General features: G+C 36.0%; 1 protein-coding gene across 5 annotated transcripts in view; it reads right to left on the reverse strand.

Annotated features, from left to right (window-relative positions):
• Positions 1 to 20,867, reverse strand: part of DMD (dystrophin) — a 2,259,822-nt gene that overhangs the window by 1,189,883 nt on the left and 1,049,072 nt on the right. For all 5 annotated transcript variants that reach the window (XM_082446317.1, XM_082446321.1, XM_082446320.1 and 2 more), the window contains one exon: positions 4,147 to 4,270. In XM_082446317.1, coding sequence (XP_082302443.1) covers positions 4,147 to 4,270 — 124 coding nt within the window. The remainder of the gene's footprint in view (positions 1 to 4,146; positions 4,271 to 20,867) is intronic.

The raw sequence follows: 20,867 nt of genomic DNA on the forward strand, positions 1-20,867 counted from the left end.
CTGGAAGAAGAAAAGTAAAAAGAAAGAATAAAGGAGGGCTGGAGAGAGACTGAAGTTTAAGTTTGCAGGCAAACATTCAATTAATTTTGTCTATTAGGCAATTAGATATATTGGACTGGGCTTTAAGGGAGAGACACGAGCTAAAGATACACATTTGGGAGTCATTAGAAAATAGATGCTATTTGAATGGGAAGTAATGAGGATAATCTAGAGAGGAAAACAAGGGAAGAACTGTACAGAATTTCAATATTAAAGGAAAAACAAGATGGAACAAAAAGGGCAAAAACGTTAAAAAGGTAAACAATAGAGAGTGGTATTCCATAATCCAAAGGAGGAAAGAATTTCATGAAGGACTAAGAGGTTAATAGGGTCTAGTCCTGCAGAGAAGCTGAGAAAATAAGGCACAAAAATATTCACGTATGTGTTTATAGGATAGGACAGCCTGTTTAAATGCTGATGATAAAGACCCAGAAAATAGGGAGACATTGAAGAAATGGATGTGTGGCTGAATGGAAACAGGTTCCTGAGGACACAGACAGGGAAGATATTGAATACACACCCCCCGAGATCAGCCCTAATGAGCCAAAACACAGTCTCTTCCACCAAGGCAGAGGGAAAGAAAGAGACCGTGAGCACAAATACACATAATTTAAGAGAGATTATTTTAACTAAAGTAAGAGGGAAAGTCACCTACTGTAAATGGTGGGGAAAAGTTTAAGAGACCCATGAAAACTTGAAATAATAGTTAAGAAAAGTTGAGAAAATTTACTAGGGAAGTATGGAAAGCTTAGGAAGAGCTACTGGTGAGTCTGTTCAAGTGAGGTATTTCCGAAATGGAGTAACGTCTGGCAGCGAAACATCTACAGCATTGTTAGTGCAAGTGGGTAGGTGAATTGAGGACATGAGGGAAATGGAAGCTTTTGGAGACAGCAAGATAGCCCACATGGGCTGAGATTTTTAAGGATAAAGGCATAATTTGGGTGAAGGAGACTGTGAACCTGATGCCAAAGTCTTCAAAGAGAAAATAACAGAATAAATTGGTGAATGACAGATGGCCACTTGGCATGATACACAAGGGAAGAGGTAGTTTTACATTAAGGGTGGTGCCTTTGGAAGTGACCCTGAGAAGTGAGTAAACTAGCAATTCTAAAGGAGTGGAGGAGCGAGTCATCAGTCTTCGTGGTGATCTTAAGGGTAAAAGTATTGGCTTGGCCAAAAAGGTCGTTCGGGCTTTTTCCCCGTCTTACAGGAAAACCCGAACGAACTTTTTGGCCAACCCAATAAATTCCATATATGAACAAAATGGGTATACAGGAGAGAAAGTCTGTTTTGGAAGAAGGGTTTCCGAGTGCACAGTGAATGAGTGTGAGAAAGCACACTCAGTGAAGAGAAAGTGAGAAGGAAAGAGTACAGAAGAGCATAGAGACGAAGATACAAGAAAGGACAGGTGAATAGAGGTTCCTATATTCTCGGTGGCAAACACAGGTAATAGAGATAAGGGAAACGTAGAATTAATTGGCTTGAAGATTTCCCACAGAACTTGGTGAAAAGTTGATTTGCTATGGGTGTAAGCAAGTGTAAGTCCCAGGAAGAACCCAAGGCCTGTTGACCTTAATGGCTAGTAGGAAGGCTTTTCAGGAGAACATTGTAGAGGTATAAAATCACCTTGGGGTAAGAAGAGCTTGTTTTGATGTTTTAATTACTAACTTACATTACCATGTGCTTAGTTCAAGAAGTTGAGTAGCTATACCTGTTAAGTCAGCTGGAAATTCTGAACTATGGCGACATTAACAGAATGAGTGAAGAACACCTAGCAGTCTGGTAAAGTCTCCCATTGTGTATTGATTCTCCAACATTTATGTACATAGTAATCACCTGTGGATCTTGTTTAAATGCAAATTCTGATTTATCAAGCCTGAAATCAATCCTACAGTTCTAACAAGCTCACAGATGATGCCAATACTGGTTGTCCAGGGACCACACTTTGAGTAGATATGTCCCCTAGAACTCAACTTTTAAAAAAGTGTATTATGTTAATTATATGGATAAAACACATGGTTAATAGAGAAGGAAAATTTTTGCTAGATTTAAAAGTATATAAAACTGAAGTGATAATGTCCTAGGATATTCTAATTGGCTGAAAGTGCTTGATTCCTTCATTCATTTATTACTTCAAGTGAAAGAAAAAAAAAGAGGAGGTATTATTTAGCCATTTTTAATGAATGCCTAAAAATGAATTAATACCACTCAAGCTCATGAGATAGGCCTCCCATGTGTTCAAAATACCCTACATAAACTGACAGGTGAAGAAGCAAGAAAATTAATGTATGTCTAAACTGCATATCCATCATCATTACAATGTATTTCTCTCAAGGATTTTTTAAATACATATACATTATATTTAGCCTGAAGGAAATGTCTAGGTAAATCATTTCATGTCCTATTTTAGTAGGCAATTAAGAATGATGTTTTTATTTCAGAATACGAGAGTAGAAGTTGATAAAGGTGACTCAATGAAGCATCAGAAAACCACTCATACAGTAGTGTACATTTTTTTTTTAGCACTTTCAGTCTCTCATTGCTGACACTATTGATTAAATGCAAATTGCTTCTAGGTAACCATATGATAACAGGAAATTTTTAAATTTATAGTCTGGAAATGCTAGAATTCAATTTTCCTGCTTGATCAAAGCTATTTTAAGACACAGAAATAGGATGGCAAACAGTTAAGTAGATTATTCAGATACATAAAAAATTTTTAATTAGCTAATAAAATGTCTACCCAAGGTGATTCATACTTTCAGTGGTCGAGTATGTCACATGAACTCCGAAAAATAATTAGAGTTCATCTTCTCTAAGTAATTTTCTACTTGTAGAATTTCCCTCAAAAATTATAACAAAGAATATACCTTTGAATAAGTATACTCTGAAATAAGATATTTTGCTATTTTCTACTACATGTTATCCTTCAGTTTAATTTTAAAACTAAAACATTAACAATATAATCATAATTCCCTTTTCTTGAAACTATTTATAATAGTCCGTTACTAAGCTTATAACAGAATACCATAGAAAGCCAATAAGAAATTTAAAATAACTTTCCCATTTATAAACAGTCAACTCTGAGAAATGTTGATGAAATTCTCTCTCCCCCTCAAGCAGCCTAAAAAAATAGAATTTTTTCTCCTAGAAGAAGATTTTTTTGTTCTCCAAAAGTTCCAACCCCACGGCAGGTATTCCCTTGTATCTGTGGTAGTGTTGTATTTGTAAAAATCTAATAGATTTTGTAATTCATGAAATCAAATGCTTGAAAGATAAAGCAGAGTGAATCCACACGTGATATTCCTATAGCTAAAATTATTTAACATTCAGAATACCTGTTTCTTTAGCCTGCCCACTGCAGAATATTCACTCTGCCTGTTAGAAATTCCCTCACAAACTATTGCCAATTATATACCAAAAATGGATGTTTATAAGTCGAAGTCGAAAAATCAAAGCCTTGATAATGTCCCTGAAGATGAGACAGCTCTTATTAAATTAATAAAAATCCCTATTGCAAAGGATGAAACTATAATGTCTCAGTAGGGAATAAAACCAGCAAACAATCTTTTATAAAAAAATACTGAAAAAGGCCGGGCATCTTTTAGTTATGGTAATGTAATACATACATGTCCAGAAAATGCAAATATGTTATAACTTATGACAATTATTAATGACTTTGAAGTATAACATTTTGATGATAGTGAGAGCACAAACAGGGTCTTTAGTATTTCTAAGGGTCGGGTCTATTCTATTCCATTCTATTCTGCAAGCCTGCTAAAATCCCAGCCTTCAGGTGAAAGAACAATATATGAAGGGAAATCAATGAGTTCATGTTACAAAGTTGTTAATTTACAGCTAAATAATATAAAAGTTAAAGAAGGTTTACAAAAAGCATTCCTCGTTAGTCACAGCAGAATCAGTAAACATTTCTCTATGCTAAACTTTGATTCTACTTGATAGGTAAAATATATTTCAAAGATATATTTAAAAGCATTATATCATATCACTTTAATCTGTTCAACTTTAAGAGAATAAGAGTTCAGAGCATAGAGTTTACAAGCAGCAAAACTTAGAAAAATACATAAAAATTAATGCATAACCTACATTGACTTTTTCTTTAAGGTCTGAGAAGTTGCCTTCCTTCCGATAGATTGCAAATTCAGGACTCTGCAACACAGCTTCTGAACGAGTAATCCAACTGTGAAGTTCAGTTATATCGACATCCAACCTAAAACAGGGAAGAATAAGGGTCATTATTTCTCGCTTATCTCTTTCTTCTATCTATCAACATTTACCATTTTTTTCCCAACCTGAAACTTCTGCCTGATGCCCCTATTACTGTTAACAGCACTACTATTTCCCTAGTCAGGATGGCTCAAAATTTGGAGTCAGCTTTGATCTAGTTCATGATCACCGAGGTCATTTTATTCATCTCAATGTAGCAATGACCTCTACAGTACCTTCTATAAGTTATTCCTCAGCCTTTGTTTGAATGTCTGCATGATTGAAAAGTTAGTACTTTCCAAGATAACTCTCTTTCTTTTTGGAATGTACTTACAGTAAACAAAAAATTCCTTTTGGTGGCCCCCATTAAACCATACCTCGGATACTCATGCCCTTCGTGTTGTCTCCAACCATACTGACACTGTGTTTGGTCATGTGACTTGCTATAGCAAATGAGAGGGATATTAGTACGTGTAACGCAAGCATGGGCTTGATAAGTGCTTGCACCTTGGATCTTGTCTTCGTAGAACACACGCTCTGAGAAGGCAAGTGTTATATAAGTCTTTGAAGGATCCTAAAGTGCTTTACAAAAGCTCAGGCTTGCCAGGTGGAGAGACCACGTGAAAGAGCATGCAGCACCAGGCAAGTGAATAAAGCCTTCTTTGACCTTCTGACCCAACACCAGCTGAATACAACCAAGTGAGTGCTCCAGCTGACTCCACTCAGAGCCACGGAACTGCCCAAAAAGCCCTGCCCACATTGCAAAATTGTGAGATATGATTGATAAATAAATAAATAAATAAGCCATTAAATTTTGAGGTGGGTTGTTATGCTGCAATAGATACGTGATCACCCACACTGTTATTCTCAAACATTCTTTTATTGCTGAGGTCTATGGAGCTACTGGGAATAAACTATTAACTCTGATGAGGTGATTCAGGTCTACTTAAAGCAGAGATTTTCAGGGAGTAAGGTGAGTTGCAAGGGTGGAGAATGTCTATGAATCACTTGAAATTTCAGGCACAATTCTGAATGTGTGTGCATTTTTCTTGGGAAAGGACCTATAGATTTTATCAGCATCTGTAAAGAATCTATGATAACGGGAATTTAGAGATCATCTAATCCAACTGTTTATTAAACAAAACAGGCAAACAAACAAATGAAAGTTATCCAGAAAAATCAATGACTTGCTCAATTTTCATAGGAAATCTGTGGAGTAGACCAAAAATACAAATACAAGATTTAAGACACCAAGTAATGTACTGTAATCACCATGCTGTAGCTTCTTTTCCAATACAATCCTCAAATAGTTGAAATCAACTCTTTAAATCCACTAGAAGATATCTGATGGTCAGCCTACCCTACTCCTAGTTACTTCAATGGATATTCCATGGTTTGTCAGTATCTTACTTTCCTTAAAATTTGGTTCCTAAAAAGATCATATCAGTGGTGTTTAGTATAATCAGGAAAGAATAGACAATGATCTTCTTTATTTATGAGTACTTCCATTGAGGTAGCCTATGAGCTCAATCAACTCAAATATCAGGGCTTTAAATCATATAAACCTGTTAGAATTTTTCATGTTAGTTGCAGGCTATTGTTTTAAAATTAAACTGATAAAGAGCTTCACAGAACACAAAACACTTCCAAAAGCCTTTTGTTTTCTTACAAAAATCAGTGGTAATGTACTACCAATCTCTCTGCTCATATGAGGAGATGGAGGCTCAGAGAAATTAAGTCAATTGATCTCAGACTGTTAGTACCATACGGACGAAACTTAATTCATCTTGTTCACCATTATATCCTTCACCTCAAAGAGGACCTGATTCATAGTAATAAATATTTACTAAGTTTTTATTTACCAAGGTTACCCACCTGGAAATAGAAGAAACAGAGATCTGAATTCAGAGATTTTTTTTTCTAAATTCCACATCATTAAATGTCAATCCCTTATTTCATTTGCATATGGATTATAAATATTTATGGTGTTTTATTTTATCATACATGGTGGTTATCTTTCCTACATTTGTTTTTTGCATAAGTTTAACTATTAGGTTTCCTATTTCTTCACTTGTAATGTTGATTTTAAAAGAGTCCTGTTGCATGCTACTAAAAATCTTTCTCATTGATGTTAATTTATGAAATCAACAGTCTTCAACTATGGTCATTTAGCCACCCACCAAATCCAGTGCATGTTTTCCATCAGAATGTCTTAAGAAGGACATTTTTGTTTTTCCTTTAGTCCAGTATAAAAATCTCTGTGTCCCTCTGCCTGTGGACATTCACTTGCCAGTGCATGGGGCAGGCCAGGAGTACTGGGATGTTAATACCTCAGGGGTGACCCTCAGCTAGTGAGAGCCGGGAGTTGGTAGATAAATATCCCAGCTCCCTTGCCTTCAGTGCAACCACCTTGAAGGATATTACACACAGTGTCTCAGAAGGTTCCCAGCAGGACTGAGCACAGTTGCCTCCATTGTTAACCTGCTCATGTATCATCCTGTAATGGCTGCCTTTTTCTTATCTCACTTCCTCACTTTGCTTCCTGGGATTATTTCCTTAAAAAGTACCTGCACCAAATCTTTGTCTCCAGATCCACTCTTGTGGAAACCCAGACTACGGCAATGATCAACAGCCTCAAATGAACCCAGCATCCTGCCATATTTAATTTTTTCACCTTGAGCTCTGACTCTCCACAGGAACTATTTCAAACTTTTCCCAAAGCTCTCAAAGCTCTGATCCATCTTTTTTGTTTGGGATTGACATACACACTGCTATATTTAAAATAAAAAACCATCAAGGGAAAAAAAAATCAACCAAAATGAAAAAAAAGCTCTCATCCATCTTCTTTCTCCACCTATCAACAGACGACATTGTTTCCTACTTTACAGAGAAAAGTGCAATTATCAGACTAGAATTTCTCTCCCTTCCACTTCCTATGTCCAAATATTCAATCTTACCTGCCTGTGCCCTTCTCATTCCTTTCCCTTCAAGTGAGTTTCTCTTCTTTTACTTAAAGCCAATCCCTCTACCTGCATTTTGTACTTCATTCTCTTACTTCTTCTCAGGCGTTTGAGTCTATCAATTTCTTTAATGTATCCACTGTAAATTCAACCCCTCCCTCTCAAGTTAATTCTTCATATGGAAATTTAAACATATTTTATTGATTCCTTTATTAAAAAATCAACACTCTCTTGACCCCCATATTCTCCTCTGGCCATTCTCTTATCTTCTGCAAAGGCAAATGTTTTGCAACAGTTGTCCAGTTTCCTGTCAGTCCCCCACCTCCTATTCACGCCTTAATCCACTCAATGTTGTTTCTTAACAAAAACATATTAATAAAGGAATCATGTCACTAAAGCCAATAGAGAGTTTTACTTTCTTGCCATCTAGCAACCCTTAACACTGTTGTTGACCATACTCTTCTTTGAAATTCTTTTTTTGCCTCCATGATCCCCCCCTCTATTTATTTTGTCTTCTATTTCTATGACCACGGGTAGTTTTTTCTTTGCAGGCTCATCCTCTTCCATCCTGTTATTACATGCTGAAGTTTATCAAGGCCCAGTTCATTTTCAGTCATCTTCTATCCTATTATATTACTGTCTCTCACTAGCAATCTTATTCATGCTAATGACCTTAACCACAATATATATATCAATGACTCCGATACAGATATCTCTACTTCAAGCATTTCTTCTGAGCTCCATAGCTACATAACCATCCACCTACTGGATGATTCCACTTGCATGCTGTAAGAGCTCTTTCAATATATAATGTCAAGACCTAATGTTTGATTTTCTCTCCCAAACTGGTACCCTCCCAGTGTCCTCAGACCTGTGAATGGCATCACCGTCTATGACCTTTGATACCCTCCTCTCCCTTCCCTCACATATTTAGCAAAGTCTAATCCATCAAACATTCTATTTCTTGTGAATTTGTCTGCTGCTCAGGATCTCTACAGTTGGCATCCTCACTGATCTTGCCATTAAATGTGACCAAAACTACTGAAATGGCCTCTCCACTGGTTCTAGGCAACCTTTCTGGAACCCTCCCATCTGTTCCATGCACTACTGGTGAAATTATCATTTCTATAAGATATCTGATTATATAACCTTCATTCATTAAGCCACTCAAAGATTTTCCATTTTTCTTAGGATAAAGAGCAAAATTTCAGACCTCTTAACCCTATACTTTACTTCTAGAAACAAATCTCTCTTCAAGTTTCTTAGGGAACCAAGGAGCTATACTGCAGTCTTGTCCCTCCCCCAATGAAGTGAAATCCTTCATTGACTCTTATCCAGTAGAAGATTTCTATTTTGGAAACCTGGCTTCTTGATATAATCCACTTTGGTCACTCTGGTCAAATCTGTCCCTTCACCTTTACACTAGTCTGACTCAATTACACATCAAATACTCTCTGAGTCATAAAGGTGAGATGTGAATATCCACCATTCAATGTCAAATTCTCCCTTTAGACTTGGTTTTTGTGGTCTCACACCCTTTTGATTCAGAGTATCTCTAGTAAAGATTGCTCACATCCACCTACAGGTCCGTGAAACTAAAAGTTGACTCAAGGTGCTAAGCTGGCATCACAGCTGGGAGAGATCTGCTAAGGCCTATGTTGGAGAAAGTTTTCACCAGGCCTGGAATTTACATTGGTCTTGTTTGCACATGTGTTATAATTATCCTTTACTACCACCTCTAATCAATTGAAAAAAACAGGTAAAGGATATTTATTCAGTTTGAAAATAAATAATTTTCAAAAAAATCATAATACCTTTAGACAGCTGTCTTTCTGAAAAATGTGAAACTGTATGTTTCCTTTTAAAACACATCTCTCCCTTCGTTTCTGCCACAAAATATATACTAAGTGCTTATTATATGCCAGACATAGTATTAAACTCCACAGATAACAGAGGTGAAAATGCAGCAGTCCACATTATCAAGGAGTTTGGTTTAGCGAAGCATCCATTTGACAAAAAATGCTTTAGACATAGAACTGGGGCTCAGCTCACACTGTGACTTTTGTTTAGGATAATCAAAAAACACCTTTTCAATGAATTAAGATTAAATCAGTTTCTAGACTAGAGACTCTGCCAGGTAAATTGGTTATCTCCACACAATGAAGCCTTTGTGGAGTCAACACCATGGTAACCGTCTGCTTGCTGCTCAGACTGAAGATTTTAAGGGAGGCCTGGGCACCAGTTGGCATGTAGTTCTAATAATTCAGATCAATTCAGGCAACAGGATGTGAAATCCCATAGAGAGGTCTTTCCTCATTCAATGTTTTTGTTTGTCTGATTTTATAGATTTGGAAAGAGACTGCAAAAGATGACTGAACTTGCTCTTTACATAAGTATCTTTTAGAGAGTGATTATACTCTTTTGATTTACAGATTTATTTATTTATTTATTTTAATAAATTATTTTTATTTATTTTTTATTTTTTAATTTTTTTAACATCTTTATTGGAGTATAATTGTTTTACAATGTTGTGTTAGTTTCTGCTGTATAACAAAGTGAATCAGCTATATGTATATATATATCCCCATATCCCTTCCCTCTTGCATCTCCCTCCCACCCTCCCTATTCCAGGCCTCCAGGTGGTCACAAAGAGCTGAGCTGATCTTCCTGGGCTATGCAGCTGCTTCCCACTAGCTATCTATTTTACATTTGGTAGTGTATATATGTCCATGCCACTCTCTCACTTCGTCTCAGCTTACCCGTCCCCCTCCCCGTGTCCTCAAGTCCATTCTCTATGTCTGCATCTTTATTCCTGTCCTACCCCTAGGTTCATCAGAAACTTTTTTTTTTTTAGATTCCATATATGTTTGTTTTTCTCTTTCTGACTTACATCACTCTGTATGACAGACTCTAGGTCCATCCACCTCACTACAAATAACTCAATTTCGTTTCTTTTTATGGCTGAGTAATATTCCATTGTATATATGTGCCACACCTTCTTTATCCATTCATCTGTCGATGGACACTTAGGTTGCTTCCATGTCCTGGCTATTGTAAATAGTGCTGCAATAAACATTGTGGTACATGTGTCTTTTTGAATTATGGTTTTCTCAGGGTATATGCCCAGTAGTGGGATTGCTGGGTCATGTGGTAGTTCTATTTTTAGTTTCTTAAGGAACCTCCATGCTGTTCTCCATAGTGGCTGTATTAATTTACATTCCCACCAACAGTGCATGAGGGTTTCCTTTTCTCCACACCCTCTCCAGCATTTATTGTTTGTAGATTTTTTGATGATGGCCATTCTGACCGGAATAAACCTACCTAAGGAGACAAAAGACCTGTATGCAGAAAACTATAAGACATGATGAAAGAAATTAAAGACGATACAAACAGATGGAGAGATATACCATGTTCTTGGATTGGAAGAATCAACATTGTGAAAATGACTTTACTACCCAAAGCAATCTACAGATTCAATGCAATCCCTATCAAACTACCAATGGCATTTTTCACAGAGCTAGAACAAAAAATTTCACAATTTGTATGGAAACACAAAAGACCCCGAATAGACAAAGCAATCTTGAGAAAGAAAAACGGAGCTGGCAGAATCAGGCTCCCTGACTTCAGACTATACTACAAAGGCTACAGTAATCAAGACAGTATGGTACTGGCACAAACACAGAAATATAGATCAATGGAACAGGAGAGAAAGCCCAGAGATAAACCCATGCACATATGGTCACCTTATCTTTGATAAAGGAGGCAAGAATACACAATGGAGAAAAGACAGCCTCTTCCATAAGTGGTGCTGGGAAAACTGGACAGCTACACATGAAAGAATGAAATTAGAACACTTCCTAACACCATACACAAAAATAAACTCAAAATGCATTAAAGACCTAAATGTAAGGCCAGACACTATAAAACTCTGTGACATAAGTTACAGATTTATTTTTAAGGGATTTCAAATATTTTTTAGGGAAGTTGTGAGTAAAGTGCTTTACCCAGGTAAACTATATCTATTCATAAGCATGTGTGTTAATATGTTACACTTTCTTTCTGAAATGGAATGGAACAAAGTATCAATGAGTTTATACTATTCTTAGCTGTTAGACTTTTTTTTTCTCTTTTCTTTCATCATTGTGATGTCTTGATTCCTTTGGCAATAGGTGGAACCTAAACCCAATTCTTACATGATTTAAGCTCTGAGCTATTGCTCATGTAATATTCTGTTTACTTTTTTTTTTTTCTGTGGCTTCTATTTGGGCTTATTGCTTCAACCATATCTATGATTTTCTTACTAAAACTTTTTCTGTCTCAATGTAATATACAGTCAGCCCATACTCCAAGATCTAACATTCAATACCATCCCTTAGCATTCTGGGACTTAACTGTCAGCTGCTAGCACTTGTTTTCCCTCCAGTATTCTGCCAGTAGCCAGCCCCATCTCTGTGTGCCAGCAACGAGGATGGAAGGGTGAAGGGGAAGCAGAGGCAGAGTTTTCAAAAGGCTTCCTGTGCACTCTTACTGAGTGCCAATGGCCCACATTCAACGCTTAGTCTCAGTGACATTTCCACCGCTTTTAGCAAAATGAACAAGACCTCCTTCTTGGCTTCTACTCAGACCCTGGCTTCCAAGTAACAATTGCACATTTACTTTATTCCTTATCAATTCGGCAGCTCTTGCTTCATCACTTCCTGTGCCTTACCCCCTAGTTTTCACATGTTCACTGGCATTGAATATTTTTCACATATCCTTGCTGAGATGTATGCCAAATTAACAGACTCCCCTGATTTAAATCCATACATATTTCTAAATTGGGTGCTATCTATTCTCCCCAGCGTTTTGCCACTGGTATTTTTTATCACACTTTGCACTACTTGAGGCTGGGTCTCTAATCACCAACTGAAGATATCATACAGATGTAACTCAGGTACCTTTTCAAAACCCTCAAGAATAACACTGAAGAGTTATTTTCAATACCATATTAAATCTTGGATTCTGTGCATGTATTTTTCTTCCTTTATAAAATCACTCATTTCTACTAATTTTTTTTCACTTTTAAAACTCTCACAAAACATTGATAAAGAACTGACATAGAGTAAGTTGCTTATAATGGGCCTGTACACCCTCAGAATCAGCCCATCAATAAAATTTCTTATTATTCACTCATCTTACTCTCATAACACACTTCACTCTGTACTTAATGTACTTCTATATGTTATTACAGACAGACTCTATCCCTTAAATCCAGTCTAACTTTATCCAACTTAAAATTCTCTTTATCTAAGAAAATTATGACTTCTAACTCTCTATTTACAAAATGATTTTCTTCCTGTAACAGCTGATGAATATTCTGTCCTATATTTTTCAAGTATGTCCTAAAATCTCATCTTTGTGATTATTTATGATTAACAGTGAAGTGACAATTTTCTCTCCTTTACAAAGGCACTCATCACAAACCCCCAAAACTAAAATCTGTAGAGTCTCATGGAACAGAGCAACCATATCTTTGATTTTTTTTTTTTTTGCAAATATTTTATTACCAAACCAAGGTTTTTTTCCAAAGAGATCTTCTATTTTTCTGGAAGTTTCAAGTATGGTGCATATATACCAAATATTCGAAAGGTCTAAGTTTTCCCTCAAGATCATATTGTACAAATGGACTCTACTTCCTCCAGTTGAATTTTCCATAAAGATAATGCAAATTAGATCAATTATACTTCCTTGCAGTCAAAATTGGGAGATATATGTCTGTGTTGCAGGTGCGTGTATATGTGTGTGTATGTGTAAATACTTTAAGTAAATTAAAAGAAAAACAGAAACACATCCAAAAGAACCAGAGAAACACTTGCAGTTTAAAAAGTTATCAATTTTGAATTGTCAACAGTAAATCATTATATGGAATTTGTGCTCTGATAACAGTGCTAATTATGTCAGAAGAGCCTCTTAATGGGCACTACTGTGTTCTGTTAGTATAGTGACTGCCATATAAAGTATTTAACTAAGATGACATATTTACATAAACTTTAATTCAGTCACTTTTAATATACCATTTGGAACTCATCATTCCCAAATGTGTAAACTGTGAAACTATAAATCCTTCGAGCTCCCAGACTTAAACTAATTTGATTAGTGAGCTAGGTTATGAATGGCCATATTATATCTTTAAACATCTTTGCACATAGAATTTCATAAAAACTTATAAGCCTCACTTTTAGCAGCCTGAAAGTAAAGTATTAACATTTGTGAAATATGTTAACTCTTGCATAATCCTAAGGCTCTAGGCCTAGACCAGATGACTTAACAAACCAAATTTTAATGTACATGTTAATTAGCTAAAACACATGTTTTCATGTTCATGGAAACAAAACTATGACTCTTTTTTACTGGTACTACAATGTGGAAGAAATCTTCCTGGAGGTGAGGTAAGATTTTTAAATTTTGTTTATTATATTTTTTAATAATCATCTTTCTTCTTCAGATTTCTAGAACATGAGAACACGCTTTAATTCCATATTGGTATATGGCTACTCTCTGGATGCCAAACCATATGATGAACTCCTACTCATCTTTCAAGACTCTGTCCAAGATATACAACTTCTGTGAAGGTTTTCTTGATCAACCTCTCCCTACTCTTTCCCCTTCAACCTTCCTTCTGGGGAAACTGGTCCCTCCCCCCCATATGTTTCCACATGTTACTTCCTTTTAAAAATTGAATAAATAGAATACAAATTAAATTTGAACCAAATAGATGTTATAAAATTTTGAATGAAATTTGTTAAAAAATGTTTTAAAAAATCAATACAAACCTTGTTATTGCTAAAATATAAAGTATTTCTAGGTTTTTGAGATGTGCTGAGTATATGGTGATTATTGTACTCTTAAAGTTATACAATATTATTAAAGGGCAAAATCCTATTTAATCAGGAGAAAACAAGTCAACATTTAGATAACTACCTCCCTTAAATCAAGATAGTTTTTATATACACACACAGATATATGCACGTGTTGGTGGGAGGGGGAAAACAGGGCCAAATGATTGCCTTAAATTTTTTTTGTAATGTTTGTGAATGTATGTGTTTGTACGTGTATGTATGTCTGTGTGTGCTTTAAATGTAAAGTAAATATGGTGCAGTGGAAACTCACTGAACTGAAAGTCAGCTGTCACAGGTTTTAATCACCCATCTTAATCTTTATGCTGCTTCCTTGGGCAAATGACTTAACTTCTCTGATCTTCCTTTACTTCTTCCTTTAAATTTCAAAAATTACAAAGCTTCCATCAAACTGGTCTTAAAATAAAAACAAGGACTTTTAAAAAATTACTCTTAAATGTGTGTTTATTTATCTCACTAATTAAAGCGATTTTGACCTGAGATACAAAGCTGAGGTCAGCTTTGCTTACACTGCAGCTTTGATATTCCAATTACATTAGTCTGTTCAGCTAGCAATCAAATTAAATAACATCTAAGGATGTTATGATTCCCAGTTATAATAAGAACCTTATAAACTCTTTTCGACAGTTTACACAGCACCTGAAACAAAATATGACGAATGGGAAAGAACAACGTCCTCAGTTAATATAAACCTGCCACATTAACAGTCCTATCAAATAACCTGTTTTCCTTGTGTTTGTGTGATCTTATTTACAAACTTAAATGTATTTCTAGTTTTATATGTGTAAGTTTAAGCACATCACTCCTAAAATAATACGTTTCGGTACAGTAAAATTCAATGATTCCAGGTTGCGCTGAAATGCATCTTTAAAAGATACTAAAAAATCAATTTCTGTGTAGTTTACCTTGTCCTAAAATATGCCTATTTAACATGTGATTCAAAATCTGGATTCTAGTCCAAAACATAAAGTTTGTCCTTAAAATCATGCGTCGTCTTCATTGTCAATTATGGCAAATGAAATTACATGTTTAATGTGTATAAAATACTGCCTTTTAAAATACATGCCCTTGAATACAAACCCAGCAATTTAATATTTTTAAGCTATAAATGCCAGAAAACTCTCCATACGTTATCTGGCATTGCTATTAATCTTTGTACCTCTAGGATAGTTAATTGTACTGAACAGAATAAAACTCCTACAAAAATATTGCTTCTCTGCAAAAAGTAAAACAACTAAAATATTTTAACAAGTGGTAGATTAAAATGACTTGAACATAATCTTCTTAGCTTAATTTGGTAACACATCTCAATCATTTAAAAATACATCGGTAATATTTATTTCTAAAATGTGATATGGTTGAAAAGAAGTCACTTTTACATCTTCTGTTAATATAACTTTCAGGGAAACACACCTTAAAAACTAAGGAAATCCCCCAAATTCTAATATGTCAAAACCAGCTAGATTAGAGGAATTAGTTATAAAGCCAAAGAGTATGAAAGCACGTGGACAAAAACTCCATGATCCAGAGGACCAGAAATAAAATGTTGCTAAGCCACAGATGCATGGAGCCTATTTTTCATTTTCAGTAAAATGAGAGTCCCTTTGAAACGCAGTTCTGTGCAAGAAAATCATCTTAACACAGGTTAATGGAAATATTCTTTTAAGTGATAGATGAAATCTTGTCATAGTAATACATCTATGATCATACAATGTAATATGCTCAAGTTGAAAACCCTGAGCCGTTTATTTTAAAATCAAATTTGATGTTTATTCAAAATTGATGAAAACAAAAAGCAAAGCTGTATATGCTCTTGTGAGAAATAAATGTGGGCACTAGAGGGTGCACATTCCCTTTCACAGCTTGTCTGGACTCCAATTTGGCTTCTCTTATATTTTCTTATCTACATAATGATAACATGGTGACAAATGGATTTTTCATGCGAGTTCTCTTACAGAGAAACATAAAATGTCCAAAGATATAGATAAAATGGTGTAAAAGGAACATGTGAGGAAGGCATTTAAACATATACACAAAAGTATCTGGAAGTCATAACACAGAGATTCCCTTGAGAAAATGTCTTCAAATTGGGGAGAAACACTTAATCCAAATAATATAGTAGCATTTTCTGGACTTTATAACTCAGGATTTTTTTCCCAGTTCATTAATTTTACCTATTCTTTTGAACATTAATAAATATGTAGACACCTGTGTTCCATAAATCTGCCTATAAATACATTCCTGTACCATCAAGATTAAGTTTTTAAAATGTTAATTTAACATTCAATCAAATTCACAGGAAAAAATAGCATTTTAAGCATCTTGTTCATGTCACATGCTTTCACAAAGAAAAAATTAATTCATCTCCCATGATAATTGTGTAGGCTGTTTATTATAATCTTCATCTTCATAGCTATATCAAGAACAGAGAGCTTCAGAAACCTCCTTTACTTTCAACACACAGTGAAATATGAAGTTAAGATTCAAAACCAGGTATGTCTGAATCCAAAGATTTCCACTACACTACACTTATATTCCTTTGTTCCAAATGAAAGGGAAACCATGTTTTTTTAAATATTAAGGAAAAGTCAACATGAACTTCCTGTTTGTTGCTATACAGTACAGTCTGGTGGTTACTACTGTGCTGTTTTGGATTATGCCAGAATTTGACTGGAGTCTCTAACACTAGGACATTAACTCTGAACATTTTTATTAACCTAAACTATGATATTTAGTTGCAGAATTCATATCCTCATGGCATTATGAAATAGTTACATTTTCCCAGTTTATTTTTACTTTGCAGTCTTCCTTAATTTCCTAAAGTCCCCAAATTTCCAATCAGCTGATGTGTTTTCTGATGTTAGAACTGATTAAGCATAGATGGCAAAGGTTATGACAGATAATAAGGTTAAGACCATGGTTAGCACTAGAAGTCCTGCACCTGGAAAAACAGTTCAATTATATGGGACTCCATTTATGCGTTGATACTGAAAAAGACACCTAACTTTGAAGGAAAAATCTTTTTCACTGATTAAGATCTCTGTATTTAAAGATATAGCCAAATGCTCCAGTGGTACCATAGAGTATATGAGACTTAGAAGGTAGAACAGCCATGAGATTTAGAAGGTAGAACAGCCATAATCTAGCGTAAGTGCACCATTTCCATAGACAGACCTCAATAAATTAGTAAACAGTCTCAGTCAATCTTTTATTTTCAGCTAAATAATTTGATGAAATTACCTTTAGTTTCTCATTATAGATAACATGACATAGAGTTCAAGAATGCAGCATCCTGTGGAGAGGGTGTGGAGAAAAAGGAGTCCTCCTACACTGCTGGTAGGAATGTAAATTGGTGCAGCCACTATGGAAAACAGTATGGAAGTTCCCTAAAAAACTAAAAGTAGAGCTACCACATGATCCAGCAACCTCACTCCTGGGCATATACCCAGAGAAAACCATAATTCGAAAAGATACATGCACCCCAATGTTCATAGCAGCACTATTTACAATAGCCAGGACATGGAAGCAACCTAAATGCCCATCGACAGATGAATGGGTAAAGAAGATGTGATATATAAATATAACGGAATATTACTCAGCCATAAAAAAGAATGAAATAATGTCATTTGCAGCAACATGGATGGACCTACAGATTATCAAACTAAGTGAAGTAAGCCGGAGAGAGAAACACAAATATCATATGATATCGTTTATATATGAAATCTACAAAATGGTACAAATGAACCTATTTACAAAACAGAAATAGACTCACAGACATAGAAAACAAACTTACAGTTATCAAAGGGGGAGGAGGGATTAAATTAGGAGTTTGGGATTAAAATATACACACTACTATATATAAAATAGATAACCAACAAGGACCTACTGTATAGCACAGCAAGCTATACTCAATATCCTGTAATAACCTATAATGGAAGAGAATGTAAAAAAAAGAATATATATATATATATATATATATATATATATAAAAATAACTGAATCACTTTGCTGTACACTTGAAACTAACACATTGTAAATCAACTATATTTCAATGAAAATTAGAAAAAAAAAGAATGCAGCATCCTGTGCTAGATGTCTGGGTTCAAACCCTGACTGCACTGCTTCCTGTAAAGTTTGTGACCTTGAACAAGTCACCTGACCTCTCTGTGCCTCATTGTTCCCATTGGCAAAGAGTGACAACAATAAAAAACTACTTTATAATGCTCTTTTAATGGTTAACTGTGTTAATGTGCAAAATATTTAGATGAGTTCTTGACATATGGTAGAGATCATACGTGTTAGCTACTGTGATTAGTGCCTTCCGTGACTATTTCCTGCTGGCTTTAAGCCAGCCCCTGGGCCACCTCTCACTTTCTCATTTGAGAGTGGATCTATTCATCTTAGTGTTTTGTTAAGGACTGGTAAAGTAAAAGCCATTCTTGTAATCACCAGAATGAAAACTGCAAAGAAAGCTGTAACAAAGACAAAAAGGCAAATACATAAGAATCATCAACAGCAAAATAATCTCATCTATTTCACCCTTTATTGCAGGAATACGCAAACTATGGTTAACGGGACAAATCTGGCTTGCCACTAGTTTTTGTAAATAAAGTTTTATTGGAACACATCCACACTCATCATTTACATATTGTTTATGGTTGCTTTTTCCCTACAGCAGCAGAATTGAGCACTTGCAAAAGAAACTATGTGGTGCACAAGCCTAAAATAGGGACCGGCCGCCTCTTTAGAGAAAAATTTGCTGACTACCTCCCTGCTCTATAAAGTTAAGATGGTCTATCTCTCCCAACACAAAGGTGGGTCCAAAAGTGTGGTTCACAGTCGCCATATTGCTTGGCTCTCTTTCAAAAATATGCCTTGTCTCTCTATAACCAGATTAAAGTTCCTTAGTCTGGCATTGAGTACCATTTTTTTTTTCCCCACAATGAACTCAACCTACCTTTTCAACCTCATCCCTTACTTCTCTCTTTCCAATACTGCATATTTCTGCTCTAAGCAAACAGAAACACCCACAACCCTGTGTAAATGCCACTTGTATACAGCCTGTATCTGCATCGTCCTTTTCCCTAATCTTGAGTCCAATATGCCCCTATCCTTTAACAGTCTACTCAGATGCTAATGTCTCCGTGAGCTTTCCATACTCAACTGTCAAGCAGGACTGGAAGTGATCCTTTCTTCCTTATGACTTTTCTAACATTTTATTGGTACTTCTTCATGACATAGTTTATACTATTAGAATGCAAGCTTCCTGAGGGAAGGACTAAATATGGTTCTTGGTCATAGCAACCGGAGTGCTCTGCACATCATAGTGATCCATTAGATATTGTTGAATGAATATGAAAATTAGCAAGAAAACTAATGTTGCTGTCACTACATTCTTGAAATACTGTGGACTCATACTGACTACAGGAGTGTTCAAAGAACCCCTCCGTACACTGAGTGGTGCCTTGGACCTTGTGGGAAGCAAATTAAACTTTAAATACCCTCAGTGTGAAAGCTCACTGAGTTTAAAGGACTTCAACATGCTTTTATCTCATGGGTCTTTGAAGTTTAAATAACTTCCAGTCAAGGTTTAGAAACTATCTGGTACAATGCAGAAAACCATTTAAATCTGATGTGTACTCACTGTCCCACTGCCACTTCCCTAGCATCATGAGTTGTTTCAATGCATCTACTTCTTTTAGTGAGCATCTCTATGAAGTTTAGTTAAAACCCAAAGCAAAACACATGGCCCTACAAAGCCAGTGTCTTAGTCAGCTCAGGCTGATGTAACAAAACACTATAGATGGGTGGCTTAAACCAGGGGTCCCCAACCCCTGGGCCGCAGACCAGTACCGGTCACGGCCTGTTAGGAACCGGGTCACACAGCAGGAGGTAAGTAGCGAGTGAGCAAAGCTTCATCTGCTGCTCCCCATCACTCCCCATGGCTCGCATTACTGCCTGAACCATCCCCCCGCCTCACCCCATCCGTGGAAAAACTGTCTTCCACGAAACCGGTCTCTGGTACCAAAAAGGTTGGGGACTGCTGGCTTAAACAACAGAAATTTATTTTTTCATAGTTCTGGAAGCCAGAAGTTCAAGATCAAGGTGTCAGCATGGTTACTTTCTGGTGAGACCTCTCTTCCTGGCTTGTACATGTTTGCCTTATCAATGTACCCTCACACAGGAAGGAGGAGAGAGAACAAGCTCTCTGGTGCCTCTTCTTATAATGGCACTAATCTCATCATGAAGGCCCCACCCTCAAAACCTCTTCTAAACCTAATTATTCCCCAAATACCCCATTTCCAAGTAACATCAAATTGGGGTAAGGGCTTCAAGACATGAATATTGGGGAAGTGGGGCACAATTCAGTCCATAGGAGCCAGACATCATTGTACTTGCCTGTGATGAAATGATGTGTATTGATTCATAGAGATACAGGTTGCTGACTAGGGAAGACGTCAGAATAAGAATATTCTCAGAAAATGTTAGAATAAGAATATTTTCTCTTATAACACAAATGTGGTAATGGGAAGATATCTGTTCTAAATTAAAAATTGGGAACTCAACTTTCTCCTGGGGAGAGGGTGTATATTTTTGCCTAAGTAATCATCAAGAGAGACACATACAGTAAAATTTCCAGTGTGAGGGCCAACAAGGAAAGTCATATAAATTCCACTTCAGAGGTGAAGAAATAGATCCTGAGTGAGATTAAGTTACTTGCTTTAGTCACATAGGTGATGAGTGG

Source organism: Balaenoptera physalus, assembly GCF_965194825.1.
Source record: "Balaenoptera physalus genome assembly, chromosome: X".
Classification (NCBI taxonomy): Eukaryota; Metazoa; Chordata; class Mammalia; order Artiodactyla; family Balaenopteridae; genus Balaenoptera; species Balaenoptera physalus.